We start from the raw sequence: 26,627 nt of genomic DNA, 5'->3' as shown, positions 1-26,627 counted from the left end.
GGAGCGAGGGAAGGGGGTTGTTAGTGGGTTATAGATTGTCATACTAAACCATAAATCTAGTGTCTCTGTTCACAAAGTGATCGCTCTGTATCTCAGCGGCATGCTGCTCTGTGGAAAATACTGTCTGTCTCCTGCCTGATTCCTGTCTGTCTGTCTGCTCAGTTCCCCAGGAGCAGGGTGGGCCTGCAGAGGAAGAGGAGCTGTTAGTAACTCACGATTCCTCAACACCCACCACATCAGCACTTGAAGAAATGGCTCTGTACAGCAGCAAGCGCAAACTCCGGCACAGCCGTCGCAGTCTGGAGGCTGCTGTCCCCACATAGAGGGCAACAGGACAGCCCAGCACAGGGCTCTTCACCTTCCTGCACTCCACAGACAGCACTGGACTGGGTCCCACAGCTGCCTCCTTGGCATTGGCTGGGAACTGCGCACCCAGGAGGCGTTGTGGTTAACTAACTTCCTTTAGGCTGTGAACCTCCTTTTTCTCTCACTACCCACAGTGCACTGGGGCATGTGCTGAACAAAACAGGACAGTGCTGGACTTGTAGATGTCTGACAGGGGAGGGGGGGCAGGGCAGTGGGCAGCAGAAGTTTGTTAGTCTGTAAATAGTATGTGTGTGTGTGTGCGCGCATGTGTGGGTGTGTGACGCTGCACCTGTTATTCCCTCCTCTTGGGTTTTTCAGTGGCTACTATGGGGGCTTTGTTCTGATATGACTTAGCAGAAGGGCCAGCCCTTTACTCCCTTCTAAATCCCACTGATTTGTCAAAAGCCAGCTCCCCCCCAACCATGGAGTGTCATGTCCGTGCAGAGGCAGGGATCTGTGACATCTCTAGAATGCATTGTCCCCATTCCACTCCACCACCAGGCCAATAGTCATCTGGCTTGTTGTGACGCTGTTCCTCTGGCAACAGCTCTGCCCCCCCAGATGCACATGTAATTCCTGTAGCATAGGCTGAGGTCCATTCTAGGCAAACACACTACATGGGGAGGGGGACATGTGGGGAACAGGTGCTGACTGTCCTGTGTGAGAGTAGCATACATGAGCTGGATGAACTAGAGCAGATGGGAGTGCAAGGCTATAGCAGTGTGTGCATGTGACAGCAGTAGGGACAGACTAGTTGGGGATTAGAATGTGGTGACACAGCAGTAGGCGGTACAAATAAGGAGACAGTGGGGGTAAGGTTATAGTATAGGGTGCAGGGAGTAAGGTGGGATATGGATTGGCTGGGGTCAGGGTGCAGGATGATGATGGTACACAGAGAGTGATGGTGGTGGCAGCAGAAGGTGGTGGCTCTCTGTGTTGCCCATGACCACTGAAGTAAAATGTGAGTTTTAAGGGAGGTTGGAGCACAGACAAAGTGAGCACCATGCAGGGAGATAACGGATAACGAGATATGCCGCGCACTAACTACACACCCTACAGTCTCTCTCTGACAACTTGGTGGCGTCCTGACGCTTTACCTACAGATTAGGGCAGACAAGAGATTCTTTACACATGCACCAAGGACGTTATTGCTGGCTTCCTGCCTGGAACAAAGGCTCTGTCAGCCTCAGTACCAAGTGAACCCAAGGATCTGGGCCAGTGACTAGGGGCCTATGTCTACCAGTGAAATTAGTGTTTCTCTTGTTCTTACTGCCCTCCGCGAGTTAAGCAGCCCTTATCCACACACGCCCCAAATCAAAGCAAGGCATCTGAGCTTGGGCTTGGCAATGGTCTGAGTGATCTTTCCACTCCCTCTAACAAATCGGTGCTCTCTTATTTGCTGATGCCGCCAGCAGTAAGCCCAGAGTTGGCCCTTAATCCTCCCAGTGCCAGGATGTGACTAGGGAGTGGAGGGCACTTCTGCTTGTACATTTACTAAATGACTGGATGCGGTTTCTTTTAGTTGAGAATCTCCTCTCATCACACCAAATCACATGGCTCATTTTCACTGAATTGATATGTTTAATTTTACAGGGCTTGGACAGGGGGAAATCCAATAATCTATCAAACTGCAGCCATGGCTGCTGCCATCATCAGCAATTTGAGCTTTTCCTTTTTAAAACCTCATTTTAGTATTTGCTTTTTAACAAAAGCAATTTCTGGAAACAATCATGAATTGGTTTTGGTGACTAACTTGTGATTTTCCTTTCCTTTTGCGGTACCTGGGTGCCAGGCTCTGATCTCTCTCCTCTCCTGAGAGATGCAGAGGAAAAATTAGCTCATCAAGACTGTAACTAGTGAAATTTGTACAACCAAAGAAATCTATTTTGTGGTTCAAGGAGAATAAAGTTTACTTTACATTTTAGAGCCTGTGTCTGTCTGTGGATGAAGCTCTTTCCCCAGGCCAGTGGGCAGCAGAAGAAGGGCCTCTCTCTATTCACTGCTGCTACTTTCAAATCTAGAGAGCACCAAGTCTTCCAGCATCTCTGCCTCAACGTCCATCACATCTGCCCTGCTATGGTCTCTCCCATCTTGAGACTTCTTTCAGAGATTTCATGGCTAGTCAGCGAATGGCCCCAAACTAATTCCCAGAGCATATTTTTTAGAAAAACATCCAGTCTTGATTTAAAAATTGCCTGAGATGGAGTGGTCACCACAACAACTGGGTAAACTGTTCCAGTGGTTAATTATGCTCATTGTTAGAAAATTACGCCTTATTTCCAGCCTGAATTTATTTAGTTTCAACAGCCACCCATTGGATGGGGTTAGACCTTTCTCTGCCAGATTGAAGAGCCCATTATTGAATACTTGTTCCCCATGTACATAGTTGTAGACCAAATCAAATTATCTTTTAACTGTTCTTTGTTAAACTACATAGATTGAGCTCCTTGCGTCTCTTATATTCCTTGAACTCCTTCCTGTTCCCCCCATCACATATCAAGTTGTGCATGTCACCTGCCAATGTAATCACGTTTCACGCTCTCACACACACACGCACGCTCTAGAGGGCAGGCTCTCATAGATGGGGAACCCAGGCTTTCATGAAGCAACCTGCACAGTAAGGCATCTAGTGGCTACCACAAAAGAATCCTAGCAGTGGTAGGGCCCAGATGGCCCATAACTCAGCCCTTCCCTACCCTGGGGTGAGGCATTGTAAGAACAATCCCACCAACTGCCCCCTCAGTAAGTATGTTCACATTTGCTTCAGGTGGCTACTTGTCATCTTGATGTCAGCATGGCCACTTTTCAGCAGGCTATAGGGGACATGTTGCCACTACAGGACAGTTGCCTGCTGGGTGCTAGAAGAACTAGGTTCAAGAGAGAAAACGTATGCAAGCAGCGATGACTAAGTGTGTATGAAAAACAAACAAACCACCATTTTAATGGTTAGTCTTCCACTATCCATGCGATGGTGCCACAAATCCACCCTGATGCTCGCCACTTGACCTATGGGCATTTGGACTGCATCACATTGGGGACAGGATGGCTGCATCCCTCCTTGAAACACCCTGCACCCATGCTCAGACAAGGCTATAAAACTAAGGAGCTTTTTATATCAATAATACGGTCACCTCTAGTTTGGGTCTGTAAAACTCCAGTCAGTATCAGATCTGTTCCAGGTTGGCTGCTGGTCCAGCTCATCTGGGCTCAAGCTCATATCCCACTTCCTGCATTCAGTGAACAAAGCCATGCTTCCACAGAGAATGCACGCTACCGTCCCTCTAGTGCTAGCAGTGGTTTAGCTGCCCTCAGATAAACGAGGCCTTGACAGCTTTTGGGCCTTTTAACAATGCCAATTAAATCTGCTGCCTACAGCAAGTGCTGGACGCATCTGGAGCCTTGGCTACACTGCAGCTGCCATAGCCAAACTGCAGCTCTTAACAGCCAGACTTGTGATTAAAGGGCCTGAGCATGGATAAGGCCTAAGGGCAACCAAGATGCATACACCGAGTCCCTGATAGTGACAATGGGTGCAGCCAGGCACAGGTCAATGCCCTGTTTATTAAAGACACGTGTGTGCTAGGCCCTGTTAGTGACACCATTAAGACCTGGGTGAAGGGTAAAGGCAGGCCGACCCGCCGTTACACTATGCTGGCAGGAGAACAACAGGCTCAGTGGATCTAATGGAAATGGCACCAAGATGCAGCCTCCTTCAGCAGTTGCACTAAAGCGGTAGTAGAAAAGAAAAAAAACAGGCTACATTAAGTCCGGTGGGGGGGGGGGGGTTGGCAGGATCATAACCAGAAAGGAGATGACTGCAGGGGTCAGGCAGAGGCACTTTTCTTTCATATTTCCTGCCTGCTGCTGAGGTATCACAGCGCAAAGGGCAGGCAGCGGAGCTCCAGGCACCAGCGCTCCAAGCGCGTGCCTGGGGCAGCAAGCCGCGAGGGGGACAGCCTGCCGCTCCCTGCGAGGGCAGCTGTCAGGCAGCCTTCGGCGGCATGCTTGCGGGAGGTCCGCCGGTCCCGTGGCTTCGGTGGCAATTCGGTAGCGGGTACTCCAAAGCCGCGGGCCCGGTGGACCTACCGCAGGCATGCTGCCAAAGGCAACCTGCCTGCCATGCTTGGGGGGCGGCAAAAAAGCTAGAGCTGCCCCTGAGGGCAGGGACTGCAAGAAACGGCCTCATCGTCCTACTCGCTGTCTGAAAGAAAATGAACATCTCACCGAAGGTGAGTCATTGTCTGGGGAGACAAGCTGAGCCTGCAAAGGGGGCCTTGAGTCATAAATGTATAGCCTTGCCCATAGTGCTGCTGAACATAATTGCATCCTGCAGTCTTAGCTGTTGGAAGGGTGAGTTCAGCTCAGCTATTTGGCACCTCCCCTATTATGATCCCTGCACTTTGTGGCCTTCCCTTCAGAAACGCAGAAAGCCAACCCCCAGCACTGCCCATGATTGGTTACAAAACACAAGCCTTGTAATACAACTTCACTTTAATGAGACACCAGCTGCCACCTCACTTGCTGCCCGTTGCCCCATGCCTACAGGCTGCACTTGGCCAGAATGACCCGAATTGGAAGGAGAATTTGGAGCAATTCCTCAGGGGGCTGGTGACGTTTGATGACAACAAATAATTTAAAGTTTCCAAGTCTAGTTGCTTGAAATTCAGTTGGTGAATACTCTGGTCCATCTGTTGCCCTGACTAAGGACAGGTACCTGTAAGAGGAAGGAGACAGGCAGTTGAACAGCACGGTTTACAGGCGTGCTGTTACTGAGCTCACCTGGCCACACTGACTTCTGCTTCTAAAAAGGCACAGGTGGTGTTGGATGGACACTGGCTCAAGGAAACACAATTCCCCTGGGTAGGGCCAGCAACCTCAGAATACTCAAACAAAGGCACCAAAGTTGCATCTGTGCAAGGCGACCATCTCTGCCTTGATGATTGATGCTAACAATGGTGGAAGGAGAGAGCCATGAGATGGCAGCTGAAGCCATGAAGAGCTATGAGTTACATAGGGGCGAAGTGTAGACAGTGCCATAAAGACGCCTGAAAGCCCTCAATGGCGTGCAAAAGGGGATGCCCTGAGGGAATACTGAGCGTGGTACTGTCTCAGAAAAGGGCACTGGTGACTAAATACTTCTGTGGGGCTGGCTCTCACTCCTTTCCCGCTCCTTGCTGAGCTTTGGTGAGGCTTTCCTTTTCTCACAGCGCCCCTCCCCCGCCCCCCCGCACTGTCTTAGACCCCCTCATGTTTGCTCTGATGCCATCCTGTGGCCCTGCCCTGCATAACCTTATTGCCTTTCATGGTTTCAGGTACCATCTCGCCCTGCGCTAACTCAAGTAACATTGAACTGCAAATCTGGGTCTCCTACATCTCAGCTGATCACTTAGCTATTGGTTATAAACACGCCCACCCACGTACTTCTAGCTGGCTTTTGTGGAGGACTTAGGCATGCTCTGAGCGGCCTGCTAGCTCAGGGCCCTTAGGCACGATAAGTCAGTGGCTGCAGCGTTTGAGAATGCTGCCAGGCTTAGGTGCAACCTCACGTGCTGAGTAGCTGTGTGATGTCAGGACGTAGGTGGGTAGGAGACTTTACTGGCAGAACCTTTGGTGTCTACAGGGTTATGTGTCAACTGAGCTGGCTCTGTCATGGACGCACTTTCTGCATAGTGCCAGAGTAGAATCAAGAACCCAGCAGTGTGCACCATTGGAATGGGATGGCACGCACTCACACCTCTCTGCCTCGTCTCCCATCCTGGAGCGTTCCAGAGGCATAACAGACAGCATAATCCAAACCAGTAGTTCTCAACCAGGGGTCCGCAGCCTCCTGGGGATCTGCAAGTTGGTTTCAGGAGGCCACAGGGCCCCATGGCTCCAGCCCAGCACCCTAAGCCCCGGCACTTCTATGGGGCTGAAACCAGGAGCAGAGCCACGGAGAGGCCCGAGCCCCAGCACTCCCCTCCCCGCCCGCCCCAGGGATAAAACCCCTAGCCCCAGTGCTCCTCCACGGGGCTGAAGCCCAGCGGCCTGAGCCACAGCGCTTCCCGCAGGGCTGAAGCTGGGAGTGATCCCCATGCGCCTAAAGGCTGGAGCCCCAGTGCCCCTGCGGGGCTGAAGTCCCAAGCTCCACCCCGGCCCAGAGCCCCAGCACCCCATGTGGCTGAAGCCCTGAGCCCCCCCACACCCAACACCGAGCAGGAAAGAAAGTCTGAGCTGAGCCCTGCCCCCGCTCAGAGCCCCCAACTGAAGCCCCGAGCCCCACCCTGCCTGGTGGCCAAAGTCCAGAACCCTACTGCAGCTGACGCCCCAAGCCCTGCAGAGCTAAAACCCCAGAGCCCCCACCCCTCTGGGAGGGGCGCTATAAAAATTAGCATTAGCAGCCAAGCACAGATGTGGAGTCAGGCCTCAAAGCTCTGACTGACCCATATGTGGGCAGGGCCTCTTAGAAGAGAATTTTATTAAACTATTGCTCGGTTCTGCGCTACCAACCTCCAATTTTAATTAACTTCCAGTTCTGAGCCAGGACCAAGACGTTTTTAGGTCCTGTTCTGGATTAGTGCCACTGCGAAATACACAGCAATCCAGAGCATCAGTGCTAATGACTCCTTGATGCCAGGGCCTTCCTAGGTAGTCTCAGTGTCTATGATCTAACCCCTGTATGGAGAATCAGCTTGGGATTTCCATCCTGTTTTGGTTTCAAGGAGGGCTTGGTAAAGCAGGAGAGAGGGTTACTCACTTTGTGCAGTAACTGAGGTTCTTCGAGATGTGTGTCGCGGTGGGTGCTCCACTTCACTTCAGGTGACAGTGCGTCCCGGCACCGTTGAGCGGAGATTTTCGGTACCAGTGCCTGGTCGGGCCACGCATGCCATTGGAGTCGCTTCAGCTCGCGCATGGTCCGACCCTTTCGGTTCCTTCTCTACCATAGAGTCCTCGTGTCGAACTCCAAAGTAGAGGGGACGAGCAGGGACACAGCTCAAAGAACCTCAGTTACGGCACAAGGGGAGTAACCCCAGGGCTCTGGGAGTACGGGTGAAGGAGTTTGGAGCGCAGGTGGTATTCTCTTCAATTCTTCCTGTCAAAGGTAGGGGCCCGGGCAGAGACAGATGCATCATGGAGGTGAATGCCTGGCTGCGAAGATGGTGTCGCCAGGAGGGCTTTGGCTTCCTAGACCACGGGATGCTATTTGAGGAGGGACTGCTAGGCAGAGATGGTGTTCACCTTTCGAGAAGGGGAAAGACCCTATTTGGACACAGACTGGCTAACCTAGTGAGGAGGGCTTTAAACTCGGTTCGATGGGGACAGGTGAGCAAAGCCCACAGGTAAGTGGGGACCATGGAGACCGGGGAGATGGGTCGGAAACGAGAGGGAGTGTGGGCTATATTGGCATAGAGAAAGGAGGGTCAGGACAAAACTGGGAGGAAAGATCAAACCAGAATCTTAGATGCCTATATACAAATGCGAGAAGTATGGGGAATAAGCAGGAAGAACTGGAAGTGCTAATAAATAAATACAACTATGACATTGTTGGCATCACTGAAACTTGGTGGGATAATACACATGATTGGAATGTTGGTGTGGATGGGTACAGCTTGCTCAGGAAGGATAGACAGGGGAAAAAGGGAGGAGGTGTTGCCTTATATATTAAAAATGTACACACTTGGACTGAGGTAGAGCTGGACATAGGAGACGGAAGTGTTGAGAGTCTCTGGATTAGGCTAAAAGGGGTAAAAAACAAGGGAGATGTCATGCTAGGAGTCTACTACAGCCACCTAACCAGGTGGAAGAGGTGGATGAGGCTTTTTTTAAGCAACTAACAAAATCATCCAAAGCCCAAGATTTGGTGGTGATGGGGGACTTCAACTATCCGGATATATGTTGGGAAAATAACACAGCGGGGCACAAACTATCCAACAAATTCTTGGACTGCATTGCAGACAACTTTTTATTTCAGAAGGTTGAAAAAGCTACTGGGGGGAAGCTGTTCTAGACTTGATTTTAACAAATAGGGAGGAACTCGTTGAGAATTTGAAAGTAGAAGGCAGCCTGGGTGAAAGTGATCATGAAATCATAGACTTTGCAATTCTAAGGAAGGGTAGAAGGGAGAACAGCAAAATAGAGACAATGGATTTCAGGAAGGCGGATTTTGGTAAGCTCAGAGAGCTGATAGATAAGGTCCCATGGGAATGAAGACTGAGGGGAAAAACAACTGAGGAGAGTTGGCAGTTTTTCAAAGGGACACTATTAAGGGCCCAAAAGCAAGCTATTCCGCTGGTTAGGAAAGATAGAAAATGTGGCAAAAGACCACCTTGGCTTAACCATGAGATCTTGCATGATCTAAAAAATAAAAAGGAGTCATATAAAAAATGGAAACTAGGACAGATTACAAAGGATGAATATAGGCAAACAACACAGGAATGCAGGGGCAAGATTAGAAAGGCAAAGGCACAAAATGAGCTCAAACTAGCTACAGGAATAAAGGGAAACAAGAAGACTTTTTATCAATACATTAGAAGCAAGAGGAAGACCAAAGACAGGGTAGGCCCACTGCTTAGTGAAGAGGGAGAAACAGTAACAGGAAACTTGGAAATGGCAGAGATGTTTAATGACTTCTTTGTTTCGGTCTTCACCGAGAAGTCTGAAGGAATGCCTAACATAGTGAATGCTAATGGGAAGGGGGTAGGTTTAGCAGATAAAATAAAAAAACAACAAGTTAAAAATCACTTAGAAAAGTTAGATGCCTGCAAGTCACCAGGACCTGATGAAATGCATCCTAGAATATTCAAGGAGCTAATAGAGGAGGTATCTGAGCCTCTAGCTATTATCTTTGGAAAATCATGGGAGATGGGAGAGATTCCAGAAGACTGGAAAAGGGCAAATATAGTGCCCATCTATAAAAAGGGAAATAAAAACAACCCAGGAAACTACAGACCAGTTAGTTTAACTTCTGTGCCAGGGAAGATAATGGAGCAAGTAATTAAGGAAATCATCTGCAAACACTTGGAAGGTGGTAAGGTGATAGGGAACAGCCAACATGGATTTGTGAAGAACAAAGCATGTCAAACCAATCTGATAGCTTTCTTTAATAGGATAACGAGCCTTGTGGATAAGGGAGAAGCTGTGGATGTGGTATACCTAGACTTTACTAAGGCATTTGATACAGTCTCACATGATATTCTTATCGATAAACTAGGCAAATACAATTTAGATGGGGCTACTATAAGGTGGGTGCATAACTGGCTGGATAACCGTACTCACAGAGTTGTTATTAATGGTTCCCAATCCTGCTGGAAAGGCATAACGAGTGGGGTACCGCAGGGGTCTGTTTTTGGGACCGGTTCTGTTCAATATCTTCATCAACGACTTAGATATTGGCATAGAAAGTACGCTTATTAAGTTTGCGGATGATACCAAGCTGGGAGGAATTGCAACTGCTTTGGAGGACAGGGTCATAATTCAAAATGATCTGGACAAATTGGAGAAATGGTCTGAGTTAAACAGGATGAAGTTTAACAAAGACAAATGCAAAGTGCTCCACTTAGGAAGAAAAAATCAGTTTCACACATACAGAATGGGAAGAGACTGACTAGGAAGGAGTACGGCAGAAAGGGATCTAGGGGTTATAGTGGACCACAAGCTAAATATGAGTCAACAGTGTGATGCTGTTGCAAAAAAAGCAAACATGATTCTGGGATGTATTAACAGGTGTGTTGTGAGCAAGACACGAGAAGTCATTCTTCCGCTCTACTCTGTTCTGGTTAGGCCTCAGCTGGAGTATTGTGTCCAGTTCTGGGCACCGCATTTTAAAAAAGATGTGGAGAAATTGGAAAGGGTCCAGAGAAGAGCAACAAGAATGATTAAAGGTCTTGAGAACATGACCTATGAAGGAAGGCTGAAAGAATTGGGTTTGTTTAGTTTGGAAAAGAGAAGACTGAGAGGGGACATGATAGCAGTTTTCAGGTATTTAAAAGGGTGTCATAAGGAGGAGGGAGAAAACTTGTTTACCTTAGCCTCTAAGGATAGAACAAGAAGCAATGGGTTTAAACTGCAGCAAGGGAGGTCTAGGTTGGACATTAGGAAAAAGTTCCTAACTGTCAGGGTGGTTAAACACTGGAATAAATTGCCTAGGGAGGTTGTGGAATCTCCATCTCTGGAGATATTGAAGAGTAGGTTAGATAAATGTCTATCAGGGATGGTCTAGACAGTATTTGGTCCTGCCATGCGGGCAGGGGACTGGACTCGATGACCTCTCGAGGTGCCTTCCAGTCCTTGAATCTATGAATCTATGAATAAGCTCAGGTAACCTGGCTGACACCTGACCCAAAGGACCAATAAGGGGACAAGATACTTTCAAATCTTGCAAAAAGAAGAACAGGAGTACTTGTGGCACCTTAGAGACTAACAAATTTATTAGAGCATAAGCTTTCGTGGACTACAGCCCACTTCTTCGGATGCATAGTGGTGGGCTGTAGTCCACGAAAGCTTATGCTCTAATAAATTTGTTAGTCTCTAAGGTGCCACAAGTACTCCTGTTCTTCTTTTTGCGGATACAGACTAACACGGCTGTTACTCTGAAACTTTTCAAATCTTGGTGGGGGGAAGGCTTTTGTTTGTGCTTTTGGGGGGTTGTTCGCTCTTGGGACTGAGAGGGACCAGACATCAATCCAGGTTCTCCAAATCTTTCTGAACAAGTCTCTCATATTTCAAACTTGTAAGTAAACAGCCAGGCAAGGCGTGTTAGTTTTTATCTTTGTTTTCTCAACTTGTAAATGTTTATCTCTGTTTGCTGTAACTTTGAACCTAAGGCTAGAGGGGGATCCTCTGGACTCTTTAAGTTTGATTACCCTATAAAGTTATTTTCCATCCTCATTTTACAGAGATGATTTTTACCTTTTTCTTTAATTAAAAGCCTTCTTTTTAAGAACCTGATTGATTTTTACTTGTTTTTAGATCCAAGGGAGTTGGATCTTGATCCACCAGGAGTTGGTGGGAGAAAGGGGGGGGGGGATGGTTAATTTCTCCTTGTTTTAAGATCCAAGGGGTTGGATCTGTATTCACCAGGGAATTGGTGAAGAGTCTCTCAAGGCTACCCAGGGAAGGGAATTAGCACTTTGGGAGTGGTGGCAGCGGACCAGATCTAAGCTGGTAGTTAAGCTTAGAAGTTTTCATTCAGGCCCCCACATTTGTACCCTAAAGTTCAGAGTGGGGAAGCAGCCTTGACACTCCTGCACCGCAACCACCTGCCCCAATCAAGGTACCTCACTTCATTGTCATTTACTTCCCCTTACTTATAATATAGGGGGAGGATGAAGGAAAAAAATAATGAAAAACATGGGGAGATAAGAGAGAATGTTCTTTTTCTTGGCTGGGTCCTGGGGGAGGGGGAGAATGAAGCTGCACACAGGGCCCCACTAACTCTAAATCCGCTACTGCCTGCTCCGAACAGATTAACTTGTGTAATTGGAACCATGGGGGAGCCATGCTTTCAGATGGAGTTTCACCAGTTGTGGATGGAGGATCTGACCGTCGGCCTGTGAGAGGAGGTCTGTCCTCATTGGAAGAGTTCATGGAGGATGATTTGACATACACAGCAACTAAGGGTACCAGGTCTGTCTGGGCCATGCTAGGGCAATCAAGATGTTTGTGGCTTTGTTGTCCCTGGTCTTGTGTAGCGGGCATTTGTGGTCTCCTGTGAAAACCATCTGCTTAGTGTGTTGGCAGCGGTGTTTTGGCATCCTGGTAAGTAAGAAGCTGAGCTGTCAATGTGCTGCTGGATACACCAGTTCCATAGTCTCATGGCTTCAATGCCTAGGGAATGGGATCAGCCCCCGCCCTTGTCTGTTGATGTAGAACATGTATGCAACATTGTCTGTCATCGCTCAAATTCAGTCGTTTCTTATGAGTGGTAGGAAGTGAAGACAAGTGTAACTTATTGCTCTGAGTTCTAGCCAATTTATGTGAAGACGCTTCCAATGTCGTCCACCTGCCTTGTGTCATGTGGTAGTCAAGGTGTGCCCCTCAGCCCAGTAGGGAGGCCTCTGTTGTGATTATGATTGAAGGAGGTCTGTGGTGAAAGGGAACACCTACGTAGATGTTCTCCGGTCTTTTCCACCATTGTAGGGATACTAAAACATTGGTCGCTGATGTTACCATAATGTTGAGGCTGCGTTTGGTGGGTTTGTATACTGAACGCTGCCAGCCCTGAAGTCACCGCATGTGTAATCTGGCGTGCCTTGATTCGTGGACAGATGGAGATGGTGTCTATGAGATGTTTGATGGCTAGGAAGCTGGCATGAGGCTCTGTCTTGAATTGAGTCCAGATGTGCCCCGATGAATTCCAGTTGCTGTGTGGATGTCAATATGGATTTCTGAAAGTTTATTTGCAACCCCTGTCTTATGAAGAGGTTGATGGTCAGTCATGTGATTGTTTATGCCTCTGTGTATGAGTGTCCTTTGATAAGGCAATCGTCTAGGTATGGGAAAAATATGATTCCTTGTTCGCGCAGGTGGGCTGAGACTACTGCAAGGATTTTGGTGAACACCCTTGGTGTAGTGGACAGTCCAAATGGGAGCACTCTGTATTGGAAGTGGTCGTGTTCCACTGTGAATCGGAGGAATCGGCTGAGAGTTGGATGTATTGAGATGTGGAAATATGTATCTTGTAGGTTGAGGGCTCAAAACCAGTTCCCCTGTTCCAGCGCTGGGCTTATTGTGCCTAAGGTCACCATCTTGAATTTTTGGGAGCATACAAATTAGTTGAGTTTTCGTAGGTCTAGTATTGGTCACCATCCACCACTTTTCTTCTGAGTCAGGAAATAGTGGGAATAAAAATCTTTCCCTCTGTATTGTGTTAGTATTGGTTCCACGGCACCTAGCTGTAGTAGATGATCTACTTCCAGTCTTAGAAGGTGCTCATGAGAAGGGTCCCTGCAGAGGTAGGGGGGCAAGAAGTAAAAGGGATGGCATAGCACAACTGAACTATTTCTAAGACCCAATAGTCTTGTGTAATATGCTCCCAAGCTTGGTAAAAATGCTGTAGACAGTGACCAAATAGGCAGGTAGGTGCTGGTGTTAAGGTGACCAAGCCTTCAAAACTGTGGTTTGTTTCCTGATGTTTAGGACGCTGCTTGTTGTAGTTGTGTCTGGCATTGTCAAGATGGTCTATTTCTGTATCTGGCTGAATTGTAAGGTCTGGATTGAGGATCCCTGCTTCTTCTAATTACTGTCCAGAGAAGTAACTTTTCTTTCTTCTTCAAATGCTTGTCCCTATGTGAATCTTTTGTTCTCTCAGCGAATGAAACTAAGTCTCAGGGAGGATCTAAATGGTTTTGTTCTCTGGAGGTAAAGGACTAAAGCAACCTGGCCTCATCCCTATTAGTGTGAGGATTCAGACAATCTGGGTAAAAGGATAATCTGATTTAGATGGAATTCAGACACAATCTTGGATATTAGCTTAGGGTGTGGCCTGAGGGAGACGTTGTCTTGGAGAAAAACTATACAAGGATGGTCAATCATAAGAGCTCTTAACCCTCCCAATTTTCTTGCTGATATTGTTGCTACAAGAAAGACAGTATTCATTCATAGGTGAAGGAAAGGACATGAAGCCAGTGATTTGAAGGCTGATGCTGTAAGATCTGTTAATAGTAAACGAAGGTCCCATGTTCTACAACAAGTGGAAATACACTTAGAAATCTAGATGTGGTAGGATGGGAAAATACTGAAGAATGACTATATATGGGTGGAAGGCACTAATGACCACCAAGAGTACCCTGAGAAAACAGAGTGAGAGACAAGAGTTCTTCAGTGAAAGTATATAGCCCAAAATGTCAGGTAGTTGATACTCTAATGGTAGAAGTTCATGATGGTCACACCAAGAAACAAATCTTTTCCACTTTAAACTGTACATTTTCCTTATGGATCCTTTCTACTAATTATCAGGATAATATGCTCTTCGCAGATACAAACTAAGATAAGTGAGATGTATTCAGGTTGGCACGGCCTGATGAAATTCACCCTAGAGTACTTAAGGAACTAGCTGAAGCAATCTCTGAATCATTAGCAATTATCTTTGATAATTCATACAGGATGGATGAGGTCCCAGAGGACTGAAGAAGGCAAACATAGTACCTATATTAAAAAGAGAAACAAAGAGGATGGAGGGAATTATAAATCAGTCAGCCTAACTTCAAGGCAATCATAAAATCATAGAATCATAGAATATCAGGGTTGGAAGGGACCTCAGGAAGTCATCTAGTCCAACAACCTGCTCAAAGCAGGACCAATTCCCAACTAAATCATCCCAGCCAGGGTTTTGTCAAGCCGGGCCTTAAAAACCTCCAAGGAAGGAGATTCCACCACCTCCCTAGGTAACGCATTCCAGTGCTTCACCATCTTCCTAGTGAAATAGTGTTTCCTAATATCCAACCTGGACCTCCCCCACTGCAACTTGAGACCATTGCTCCTTGTTCTGTCATCTGCCACCACTGAGAACAGTCTAGATCCATCCTCTTTGGAACTCCCTTTCAGGTAGTTGAAAGCAGCTATAAAATCCCCCTTCATTCTTCTCTTCTGCAGACTAAGTAAGCCAAGATCCTTCAGCCGCTCCTCATAAGTCATGTGCTCCAGTCCCCTAATCATTTTTGTTGCCCTCCGATGGACTCTTTCCAATTTTTCCACATCCTTCTTGTAGTGTGGGGCCCAAAACTGGACACAGTACTCCAGGTGAGGCCTCACCAAGGTCGAATAGAGGGGAATGATCACGTCCCTCAATCTGCTGGCAATGCCCCTACTTATACAGCCCAAAATGCCATTAGCCTTCTTGGCAACAAGGGCACACTGTTGGCTCATATCCAGCTTCTCATTCACTGTAACTCCTAGGTCCTTTTCTGCAGAACTGCTGCCTAGCCACTCGGTCCCTAGTCTGTAATAGTGAATGGGATTCTTCCGTCCTAAGTGCAGGATTCTGCACTTGTCCTTGTTGAACCTCATCAGGTTTCTTTTGGCCCAATCCTCTAATTTGTCTAGGTCCCTCTGCATCCTATCCCTAGATGATACTAAACTGCTAAAGATAGTTAAGACCAAAGCAGACTGTGAAGAACTTCAAAAAGATCTCACAAAACTAAGTGATTGGGCAACAAAATGGCAAATAGCAACAGAGGGTCCTGTGGCACCTTTGAGACTAACAGAAGTATTGGGAGCATAAGCTTTCGTGGGTAAGAAAAGACGGTTACTCACCGTTGTAACTGTTGTTCTTCGAGATGTGTTGCTCATATCCATTCCATTAGGTGTGTGCGCGCCGCGTGCACGATCGTCGGAAGATTTTCTACCCTAGCAACACCGGCGGGTCGGCTGTGGAGCCCCCTAGAGTGGCGCCTTCATGGCGCTGAATATATACCCCAGCCGACCCGGCGCCCCCTCAGTTCCTTCTTGCCGGCTACTCCGACAGTGGGGACGGGGGGCGGGTTTGGAATGGATATGAGCAACACATCTCGAAGAACAACAGTTACAACGGTGAGTAACCGTCTTTTCTTCTTCGAGTGCTTGCTCATATCCATTCCATTAGGTGACTCCCAAGCCCAACTTAGGTGGTGGGGTCGGAGTGAGACATTGCTGTGTGCAAAACCGCTGATCCGAAAGCAGCATCGTCTCTGGACTGCTGGACTAGTGCATAGTGAGCTGTAAATGTGTGGACTGATGACCAAACCGCTGCTCTACAAATGTCCTGGATCGGAACTTGTGCCAGGAAAGCCGTCGAGGAAGCCTGGGCCCTCGTGGAGTGAGCGGTGAGGTGCGGTGCTGAGACACCTGCCAGGTCATAGCAAGTCCGGATGCAAGACGTAATCCAGGAGGATAGGCGTTGTGAGGAGACCGGTGAGCCTTTCATTCCGTCGGCCACTGCAACGAAGAGTTGCGTCGTCTTTCTAAAGTGCTTTGTGCGGTCAATATAGAAGGCCAGGGCCCTTCGTACGTCCAGGGAATGCAAACGTTGATCCTGGCGAGTGGCATGTGGTTTGGGATGAAAGACCGGGAGAAAGATGTCCTGGTTGATATGAAACGGAGAAACCACCTTAGGGAGAAAGGCAGGATGTGGACGAAGCTGCACTTTATCCTTATGGAAAACTGTATAAGGGGGCTCGGATGTAAGCGCCCTGAGTTCAGAAACGCGCCTTGCTGAGGTGATGGCTACAAGGAAGGCTGTCTTCCAGGATAGGTACAAAAGTGAACAGGTGGCCAGTGGCTCGAATGGAGGACCTGTGAGCTTGGAGAGAACCAGGTTGAGGTCCCACGTCTGAACGGGCTGACGTTGTTGTGGGTACATCCGGTCTAAGCCCTTGAGGAATCTAACGACCATCGGGTTAGAGAATACCGAGGACGCGAGTTCCCCTGGGTGAAAGGCCGATATAGCGGCCAGGTGAACTCTAATTGAAGATATCGCCAACCCCTGCTGTTTTAGGGAGAGGAGATATTCCAAAATGAGAGGAATGGGTGCCTGCAACGGGGACATGGCTCGTTGTTCGCACCAACAGGAGAACCGCTTCCACTTGGCCAGGTACGTGGTGCGTGTTGAGGGCTTCCTACTGCTCAGCAGAATCTGTTGGACAGAGTGCGAGCATTGCTGCTCTGCCTGGGTGAACCATGGAGCAGCCACGCCGTGAGGTGGAGTGATTGCAGGTCGGGGTGACGCAGCCGGCCGTGGTCCTGAGAGATGAGATCCGGACACAACGGAAGCGGGATCGGTGTCTGAACCGAGTTCCAACAGTGTGGTGTACCAATGTTGTCTCGGCCACGCTGGAGCGACCAGAATTACCTGTGCCTGGTCTCTGCGCAATTTTAACAGTACCTTGTGGACCAGAGGAAACGGAGGGAAGGCATAAAACAGGTGGTCTTTCCAGGGAAGGAGAAACGCATCCGAGAGGGAGCCCGGAGCTCGACCTTGCAGGGAGCAGAACACGTGGCACTTCCTGTTGTCTCGAGATGCAAACAGGTCTATCTGGGGAAACCCCCACCTCCGGAAGATGGAATGTATGATGTCTGGACGGATAGACCACTCGTGCGTCTGGAAGGACCTGCTGAGTCGGTCCGCTAGAGTGTTCTGGACTCCAGGGAGGAACGATGCCGTGAGATGGATTGAGTGGGCGATGCAGAAGTCCCACAGGCGAATGGCCTCTTGGCATAGAATTGACGAACGTGCTCCTCCTTGCTTGTTGATGTAAAACATGGCCGTGGTGTTGTCGATGAGAACTAACACACATCGGCCACGTAGGAGGTTGAGAAATGCCTGGCACGCCAGGCGCACCGCCATCAGTTCCCGAACATTGATGTGCAGGGCTAGCTGGGGTGCAGTCCACAGGCCCTGGGTATGGTGTTCGTTGAGATGGGCGCCCCAACCCAGAGATGAAGCGTCTGTGACCAGGTGCAGAGAGGGTTGTGGGGCGTGAAATGGCATCCCCTCGCAGACCACATTGTGATCTAGCCACCAGGTGAGGGAGGTCAGGACCGAGATCGGGACCATGACCACCATGTTCAGGCTGTCCCGATTTGGTCAATATATTGACGACACCCAGGTCTGGAGTGGGCGAAGCCGAAGTCTGGCATGCCTGGTTACGTACGTGCAGGAGGCCATGTGACCCAGCAGGGTAAGGCACGACCTCACCGTGGTAGTTGGGAACGCCTGGAGCCCTTGAATGAGGCTCGTGATGGTGCCAAATCGGTTGTCTGGCAGGATGGCTTGTGCACGTCTGGAGTCTAGAACTGCGCCTATGAATTCTATTCTCTGGGTAGGTTCTAGAGTGGATTTGTCCTTGTTGAGTAGGATGCCCAACTCGTTGAATGTGTGCACTATTATGTGGACGTGAGCTTGAACTTGCTCCTTGGTGCGACCGCGTACCAGCCAGTCGTCTAGGTACGGGAACACCTGTATCCCTTGCCGACGAAGGTACGCTGCCACGACAGCCATACATTTCGTGAACACTCTTGGGGCCGAGGATAGGCCGAAGGGAAGGACTGCAAATTGGTAGTGCACCATGTTTACCACGAATCGCAGGAAGCGTCTGTGAGGTGGGTAAATTGAGATGTGAAAGTATGCGTCTTTCATGTCGAGGGCGGCGAACCAGTCTCCAGGATCGAGGGAAGGGATAATGGCCCCCAAAGAGACCATGCGGAACTTCAACTTTACTACGAATTTGTTGAGTCCGCGCAAGTCCAAGATGGGCCGCAGACCTCCTTTGGACTTGGGGATCAGGAAGTAACGGGAATAAAATCCCCTGCCCCTTAACTCTACTGGAACCTCCTCTATGGCCCCCATAGCAAGGAGCGTGGAAACCTCCTGTATAAGAAGTTGCTCGTGAGAAGGGTCCCTGAAGAGGGACGGGGAAGGGGGGTGGAAGGGGGGGATAGAAGAAAACTGGATAGTGTATCCCCTCTCCACTGTGCGGAGGACCCAACGGTCCGAAGTTATAAGGGACCAAGCACGGTGGAAGTGGGAGAGACGATCCCGAAAGGAGGGGGCTGGATCCTGGGGGATGACTGGGGCGCCGTCCTCGACCGCACCTTCAAAAGTTCTGCCTGGGGCCTGAAGGTGGTCTAGGTGGCCCCTGGTTCTGGCCGGGTTGAGGGCCGGCCCACCTTCTTCTACCACCTCGCCCTCGCCTCCGGGTCGAGTCCTGTCTCTGACGAGGCGGGGGGGGGTAGAAGCGCTGAGGCTGCGGCCTAAATGGTCTGCGCTGAGGGCCCACAACATGCATCCCCAGGGAGCGCATGATTGTTCTCGAGTCCTTGAGGCTCTGCAGGCGAGAGTCCGTCTTGTCCGAGAACAATCCACGTCCCTCAAAGGGCAGATCCTGTAGGGTTTGCTGTAGCTCCGGAGGCAAACCCGAAACTTGAAGCCAGGAGATCCTCCGCATAGCGATACCCGAAGCCAGGGTCCTCGCAGCTGAGTCTGCTATGTCCAAGGAGGCCTGCAAGGAGGTCCGAGCCACCTTCTTACCCTCCTCTACCATGGTTCCAAACTCTTCCCTGGACTCTTGGGGAATCAACTCCTTAAACTTCCCCATAGAGTTCCAGGAGTTAAAATTGTAACGGCTCAATAGCGCCTGTTGGTTCGCCGCTCTAAGTTGCAGCCCTCCGGCTGAGTAAACCTTACGGCCAAACAAATCGAGCCGCTTAGCCTCTTTTGATTTAGGCGCTGCAGCCTGCTGGCCGTGGCGCTCTCGTGCGTTCACTGATTCCACCACCAGTGAACACGGTTGGGGGTGGGTATACAAGTACCCGTAGTCCTTAGACGGGACAAAGTACTTCCTTTCCACCCCTCTCGCTGTGGGTGGGATAGAGGCAGGAGTTTGCCATATCGTATCCGCATTGGTTTGTATCGTGCGGATCAGGGGTAGCGCCACCCTCGATGGGGCATCCGCTCCGAGGATGTTCACGATAGGGTCCTGTACTTCCACTATCTCCTCCGCCTGCAGGTCCATATTACGGGCCATCCTACGCAGGAGATCCTGGTGAGCCCGAAGATCTATCGGAGGGGGACCCGTACATGAAGTGCCCGCCACTGCCTCATCCGGAGAGGAGGAGGAAGACGCCTCCGGTGGTACTGGATCCAAGGGGGGGTCCTGATCCCCCTGCTCTTGGGCCGGAGCATCACCTGTACTCGGGTCTATGGTGTCAGGTGGCGTGGACACGGAAGCCTCCATGCCCCCTGGCGGAGGCCGAGAGATGGTGGATTCTGGGGCCCTTCTAACCGAGTGACCCGAGCGAGAGGTCGATGGTATTGGAGCCCCTTGCTCCTGGTGGTACGCCCACGGGGTCCAAAATGACCAGTGAGATGGTCCATGAGAGTGGTCCTCTGCCATCTCCTGCCAATGGCCCAAGTTCCGTTCCTCGGCTTGCCCTTGAGGGGGGTATGCCGATCTCGACAGGTCCTCCGATGAGCGAGACACCGATCTTGACGGCCATGGCGGTGCCGAGAGAGATGAAACGACCCCCGTGGGCTGCGGTGCCGCACGGTACCGGTCCGGAGATGATCTATCTCTGCGCGGTGCCGGCGAACGGTGCCGGGACCGCGATCGGTGCCGATGACCTCGTCGGTGCCGGGAGCCGGATCTGGACCTCGACGAGGACCTGGAGTATGCCCGGTGCCGGGAGCGGCCTCTCGACGTCGAGCGTCGACCGTAGCGGTGCCGAGAACTACGTCTCGACGTTGATCGGTGCCGACGATCATAGCGGTGCCGAGACGTAGACCGGTGCCGCGACGAAGATCTTGGCCGCGAGTACGACCGGTGCCGAGGTGATATTCGGTGCCGGGACTGCGAGCGGCGTGGGGACCTGCTTCTGGACCTGGACCGGTGCCGAGGTTCCAGCCCTTGTGATGGAGGGCGCATCAAGGCAGGTTTCCCCCTTGACTGGACCGGGCGGGTCAACGGTGCCGGCTCTGTGAGAGCTATCAAGTCTCTCGCCGCCACGAAGGTCTCCGGAGTCGACGGGAGTTGTATTACCGCCGGTCTCGGTGGAGACGCTATCTGCACCGGACTCAACGGCCTCGGTGCCGGAGTCGACAGTGCTGGAGGCACCTGTTTCCGGTGCTCCACCGGCGCACTCGGCTCTACCCCCGGCACTGGGGGAGCCGGCGTCTTCGGTACAGAGGTCCCCGTCTTATGGGCTTTTTTATGCCCCGGGGATAATGACCGGCGCCGAGGTGCCTGCTGCGGTGCCGACGAGGTCCGGTGCCGGGGAGGTTTGTCCGACACCGCCCGCGTTGTCGGCATTGCCGGTGCTGCTCAGGCACTGCGCACCGAGGCGCTAGGTGCCTGGGCCTGGCTCGTAGAAGGAGTGTCCGGGCTAAGTGCCGCCTCCATCAGGAGTTGCCGGAGCCGAAAGTCCCGCTCTTTCTTGGTCCTTGGTCTGAAGGCCTTACAGATCTTGCACTTATCTGTTTGGTGGGACTCTCCCAGGCACTTCAGACAGGAGTCGTGCGGGTCGCTCGTGGGCATAGGTTTAGCGCAGGAGGCGCACTGCTTGAAGCCGGGAGCTCTGGGCATGAGCCCGGGCCCACGGCCGGGGGAGAAAGGGGGCGACGACCCCCTTAGTCCCCTGGACTATTATAACAGATCTAACAACTTTAAACTATTTAACTATTAAACTACAAACACTAGAACTAGAACTATAACTACAACTGCGAATAACTAATTAAGCTAGGGAGAGTGGAGAACAGCTATGCCGCGCTCCACAGTTCCAACGACCGTCAGGGGCGGTAAGAAGGAACTGAGGGGGCGCCGGGTCGGCTGGGGTATATATTCAGCGCCATGAAGGCGCCACTCTAGGGGGCTCCACAGCCGACCCGCCGGTGTTGCTAGGGTAGAAAGTCTTCCGACGATCGTGCACGCGGCGCGCACACACCTAATGGAATGGATATGAGCAAGCACTCGAAGAAGAACCTCACTTCTTCAGATACAAGTAATGGAAATCTCCAGAGGCAGGTATAAATCAGTGTGGAGATAACGAGGTTAGTTCAATCAGGGAGGGTGAGGTGCTCTGCTAGCAGTTGAGGTGTGAACACCAAGGGAGGAGAAACTGCTTCTGTAGTTGGATAGCCATTCACAGTCTTTGTTTAATCCTGATCTGATGGTGTCAAATTTGCAAATGAACTGGAGCTCAGCAGTTTCTCTTTGGAGTCTGGTCCTGAAGTTTTTTTGCTGTAAGATGGCTACCTTTACATCTGCTATTGTGTGGCCAGGGAGGTTGAAGTGTTCTCCTACAGCTTTTTGTATATTGCCATTCCCGATATCTGACTTGTGTCCATTTATCCTCTTGCGGTTAGGTCCTGTGATGACTCTAACTCAGGAACCAACCCATGCAACAAACCTCGATGCCAACTCTGCCCACATATCTACACCAGCAACACCATCACAGGACCTAACCAGATCAGCTACAACATCACTGGCTCATTCACCTGCACGTCCACCAATGTTATATATGCCATCATATGCCAGCAATGCCCCTCTGCTATGTACATTGGCCAAACTGGACAGTCACTACGCACTCTCTCTCTCTCTCTGACAGGCACCTGAGAAGGATGTTCCCTCTATCGTCTCCAAGGAGCCCAATATGGACATTGTAGGGCTTTGTACGGATAAGGAGAAGAGCCCCAGGAGGAAGAGTAGCAGGACATAGAATTATAAATCACAGAACCATAAGGTTAAAAGGGACTGCAAGGGTCATCTAGTCCAGTGGTTCTCAACCAGGGGTACATGTACCCCTGGGGATACTCAGAGGTCTTCCAGGGGGTACATCAACTCACCTAGATATCTGCCTAGTTTTACAACAGGCTAGATAAAAAGCAGTAGCAAAGTCAGTACAAACTAAAATTTCATACAATTACTTGTTTATTTTGCTCTATATAAAATAAACTGAAATGTAAGTACAATATTTATATTCCAATTGATTTATTTTATAATTATATGGTAAAAATCAGAAAGTAAGCAATTTTTCAGTAATAGTGTGCTGTCACACTTTTGTATGTTTATGTCTGATTTTGTAAGCAAGTAGTTTTTGAAAGGTGAAATTTGGGGCACGTAAGGCATATCAAACTCCTGAAAGGGGTACAGTAGCCTGAAAAGGTTGAGAATCTCTGATCTAGTTTAACACTCCCCCCCCCCCCCCCCCCAGCCACGATGCAGGATTTGTTGTGTCTGAGACAGATTACTTCCAGCCTCTTTTTGAAAATCTCCAGTGAAGGAGCTTCCATGACTTCCCTAGGCAGTTTGTTCCATTATTCTACTGTTCCTACAGGCAGGAAGTTTTTCTTGAGGTTTAATCTAAATCTGCTCTGCTGTAGTTTGAATCCACTGCCTCTTATCCTGCCCTCTGCACCAAGAGAACAATTTTTTTCCTGTCTTTTTTATAGCAGCCTTTCAAGTATTTGAAGACTGCTATCATATCCCTCCTCAGTCTCCTCTTTTCTAAACTAAACATATCCAGTTCCTTTAGCTGTTGCTTGTATGCCTTAAATTCCATCCCTTTGATCATCTGTATCACTCACCTCTGGATCCTTTCCATTTCTCTACATCCTTTTGATATAGTTGTGACCAAAACTGGAGACAGTACTTCAGCTGAGGTCTAACCAGAGCCAAGTAGAGCATTACAATCACCTCCTGTGACTTGCATGCTATAACTCTGTTAATGCAACCCAAAATTGCATTTGGTATTTTTTTGCAGCAGCATTGCATTGTTGACTCATGTTGACTCAAGTTTGTTTGGATTTACGGGACATAATGCTGCCCACTTCTTATTTACAATGTCACTTGAAAGTGAGAACAGATGTTCACATGGCACTTTTGTAGCCGACATTGCAAAGTATTTACGTGCCAGATATGCTAAACATTCATATGCCCCTTCATGCTTTGGCCACCATTCCAGAGGACATGCTTCCATGCTGATGATGCTCATTACAAAAAATGCATTAATTAAATTTGTGACTGAACTCCTTGGGGGAGAATTGTATGTCTCCTGCTCTGTGTTTTACCTGCATTCTGCCATATATTCCATGTTATAGCAGTCTCGGATGATAACCCAGCATGTTGTTCGTTTTAAGAACACTTTCACTGCAGATTTGACAAAACGCAAAGAAAGTAACAGTGTGAAATTTCTAAAGATAGCTACAGCACTCGATCCAAGATTTAAGAATCTGAAATGCCTTCCAAAATCTGAGAGGTACGAGGCGTGGAGCATGATTTCAGAAGTCTTAAAAGAGCAACACTCTGATGCAGAAACTACAGAACCCGAACGACCAAAAAAGAAAATCAACTTTCTGCTGGTGACATTGGACTCAGATGATGACAATAAACATGCATTGGTCTGCACTGCTTTGAATCATTATCAAGCAGAACCCATCATCAGCATTGTGGAAACAGGGTTAAAGGATTTAAATATAGGCCTCTCAGTAGTAAGAAACAGAGCAACTGTCATGCTAAGTCTTAGATTAATATTGCAAGACCTGTAGAAACAGGGCTCATGTCAGAAGCGGGTGGGAAGACAGAAGAGTAGAGTCAGTGTGACCCAGCCTTGAGATAGCGATGTTTTGAGAACAGAAGTGAGAAAATACAGGAATGGGCAGGACAGAACATAAACAAACTGCAGATGTTTTTAATTAATGCATGCCACTAAAATGTATAAATGCTTGTGTGATATTGCTTGTACTTTGAAGAAACTGAGGCAGAGATGCTCTCTGTCAGCTGTGTTCTTCCCTTGCAATTGCATGTCCTGAATAAAGCTGTCTCTGAGTTCGTTTCTTCCACAGCACGGTCGCATGTCCTCTGGAATGCTGGTTGAAGCATGAAGGGACATAATAATCTTTAGCGCATCTGACACAAATATCTTGCAACGCCAGCTACAACAATGCCATGCGAACCCCTGTTCTCACTTTCAGGTGACATTGTAAACAAGAAGTGGGCAGCATTATCTCCTGCAAATGTAAACAAACTTGTTTGTCTGAGCGATTGGCTGAACAAGAAGTAGGACTGAGTGGACTTGTAGGCTCTAAAGTTTTACATCGTTTTATTTTTTAATGCAGTTATTTTTGGTACATAATTCTACATTTCTAAGTTCAACTTTAACGATAAAGAGATTGCACCACAGTACTGGTATTAACTGAATTGAAAAACACTATTTTATTTTTACCGTGCAAATATTTATAATAAATAAAGTGATCACTGTACACTTTATATTCTGTGTTGTAAATGAAATCAATATATTTGAAAATGTAGAAAACATCCAAAAATATTTATAAAAATGGTATTCTATTATTGTTTAACAGCACGATTAATTGTGATTAATTTTTTTAATCACTCAACAGCCCTAGAATTAATTTGAGTTTAAGGTCCATGTTCTTTCTGGCTCTCGGCTTCAAACCCAGGCAATGGGAACACTTCTGAGGAACGTGTCCCACTCCTAGGCAGCAGATACACTTTGCGTTGCTCTGCACGAGACACACCACTTAAACCCGGGTGAACCAGGCATAAGGATGAGGATAAAAAGCAACAGAGGGTCCTGTGGCACCTTTGAGACTAACAGAAGTACTGGGAGCATAAGCTTTCGTGGGTAAGAACCTCACTACTTGCATCTGAAGAAGTGAGGTTCTTACCCACGAAAGCTTATGCTCCCAGTACTTCTGTTAGTCTCAAAGGTGCCACAGGACCCTCTGTTGCTTTTTACAGATTCAGACTAACACGGCTACCCCTCTGAAGGATGAGGATGTAGCTTCCCTAAGGGGAAGGAGGGAAAACAGGAGAACGAACTAATACTTCTTTTTTGTTGTTTTAGGAGGAAGAAACAGAAAAGGGAAAGTAAGGAACTAACAACTATGAGAAGAAAAACAGGTAAGATACTATCTAAATAACAATGTGGGCTCTGCTAAGTGTTCTGTTCCAGACTGCAGGTGGTAGAGAGGGAACTGAGGGTGGTCGGACCGCACAGCGCTATATATACGACACGTGCATAGCGCGAGAGAGGGGAGGTATGCATGTGAGGTCTGACGGGCACTGCTATGGAAGATCTCTGACTCTAGATGCAAAGGCGCTGTTGCACCTACAGTGCAGCACCCAAGGGGACATCACTCAAAGAAGAATTTGCAAATATTATTGCAAGCAGCTCCAAGAGTTCTTCAGTTAATTCCTTCAGCATCTTGGGGCGAATACCATCAGGCCCTGCTGACTATATAATACATTCAAACTAGTCAAAAGACCTCTGACATGTGCTTTGCTTATCCTGATCTGCATCCCTTCCCCTTTATTGTCTATGATAACATCGTTGGTTGTCTGGGCACATTATTTTTGTGTGTGAAGACTGAAGCAAAGAAGGCATTGAGCAGCTCTGCTTCCCTATCATCTTCCATTACCAGCTCACCATCCCTGATTATTCTTTTTTGTCTGACATATTTATAGAGCCCCTTCTACACATCAGGACCATGATATTCCCCAGAACATTGACAATACATCCTATAAGCTATTAGGGGAATGTCATAAATATAGAGAGAAGGGTAGCATGAAACCCCTCCTTGACAGCTATATTGAATCGCCTTACCTGTAAGGGGTTAAGTAGGTCAAATAAACTAGTTGGCACCTGACTAGAAGGACCAATGAGGAAAAAAGATACTTTCAAAACTGGAGGGGGAAGGTTTTGTTTGCTCTCTCTTGGTTGTTCCCTCTCCGGACAGAGAGAGAAGCCAAGCAGGTACGACATCTCCTGAAAATATACCTGGAATAATCCATCTA

The 26,627-nt window shown here is 48.8% G+C and overlaps 2 protein-coding genes across 20 annotated transcripts in view; one reads left to right on the top strand and one right to left on the bottom strand.

The window, feature by feature from the left end:
* The window catches only part of SCRIB (scribble planar cell polarity protein), a 210,410-nt gene extending 208,120 nt beyond the window's left edge, over window positions 1-2,290 (top strand). For 16 of the 19 annotated variants that reach the window (XM_054017244.1, XM_054017243.1, XM_054017258.1 and 13 more), the window contains one exon: window positions 163-2,290. In XM_054017244.1, the coding sequence (XP_053873219.1) occupies window positions 163-323 (161 nt within the window). In that variant the 3' untranslated portion in view covers window positions 324-2,290. The remainder of the gene's footprint in view (window positions 1-162) is intronic. The other 3 variants (XM_054017251.1, XM_054017247.1, XM_054017248.1) reach the window with 2 other exon arrangements.
* A 2,595-nt stretch (window positions 2,291-4,885) lies between these two features.
* IQANK1 (IQ motif and ankyrin repeat containing 1) overlaps window positions 4,886-26,627 on the bottom strand; it is a 121,316-nt gene continuing 99,574 nt past the window's right edge. Inside the window, exon 15 of the mRNA XM_054017266.1 lies at window positions 4,886-5,080. Coding sequence (XP_053873241.1) covers window positions 4,906-5,080 — 175 coding nt within the window. The 3' untranslated portion in view covers window positions 4,886-4,905. The remainder of the gene's footprint in view (window positions 5,081-26,627) is intronic.

The sequence above is a fragment of the Malaclemys terrapin genome, chromosome 2 (genome assembly GCF_027887155.1).
Source record: "Malaclemys terrapin pileata isolate rMalTer1 chromosome 2, rMalTer1.hap1, whole genome shotgun sequence".
Classification (NCBI taxonomy): domain Eukaryota; kingdom Metazoa; phylum Chordata; order Testudines; family Emydidae; genus Malaclemys; species Malaclemys terrapin.
This window is presented reverse-complemented; position numbering and strand designations above follow the sequence as displayed.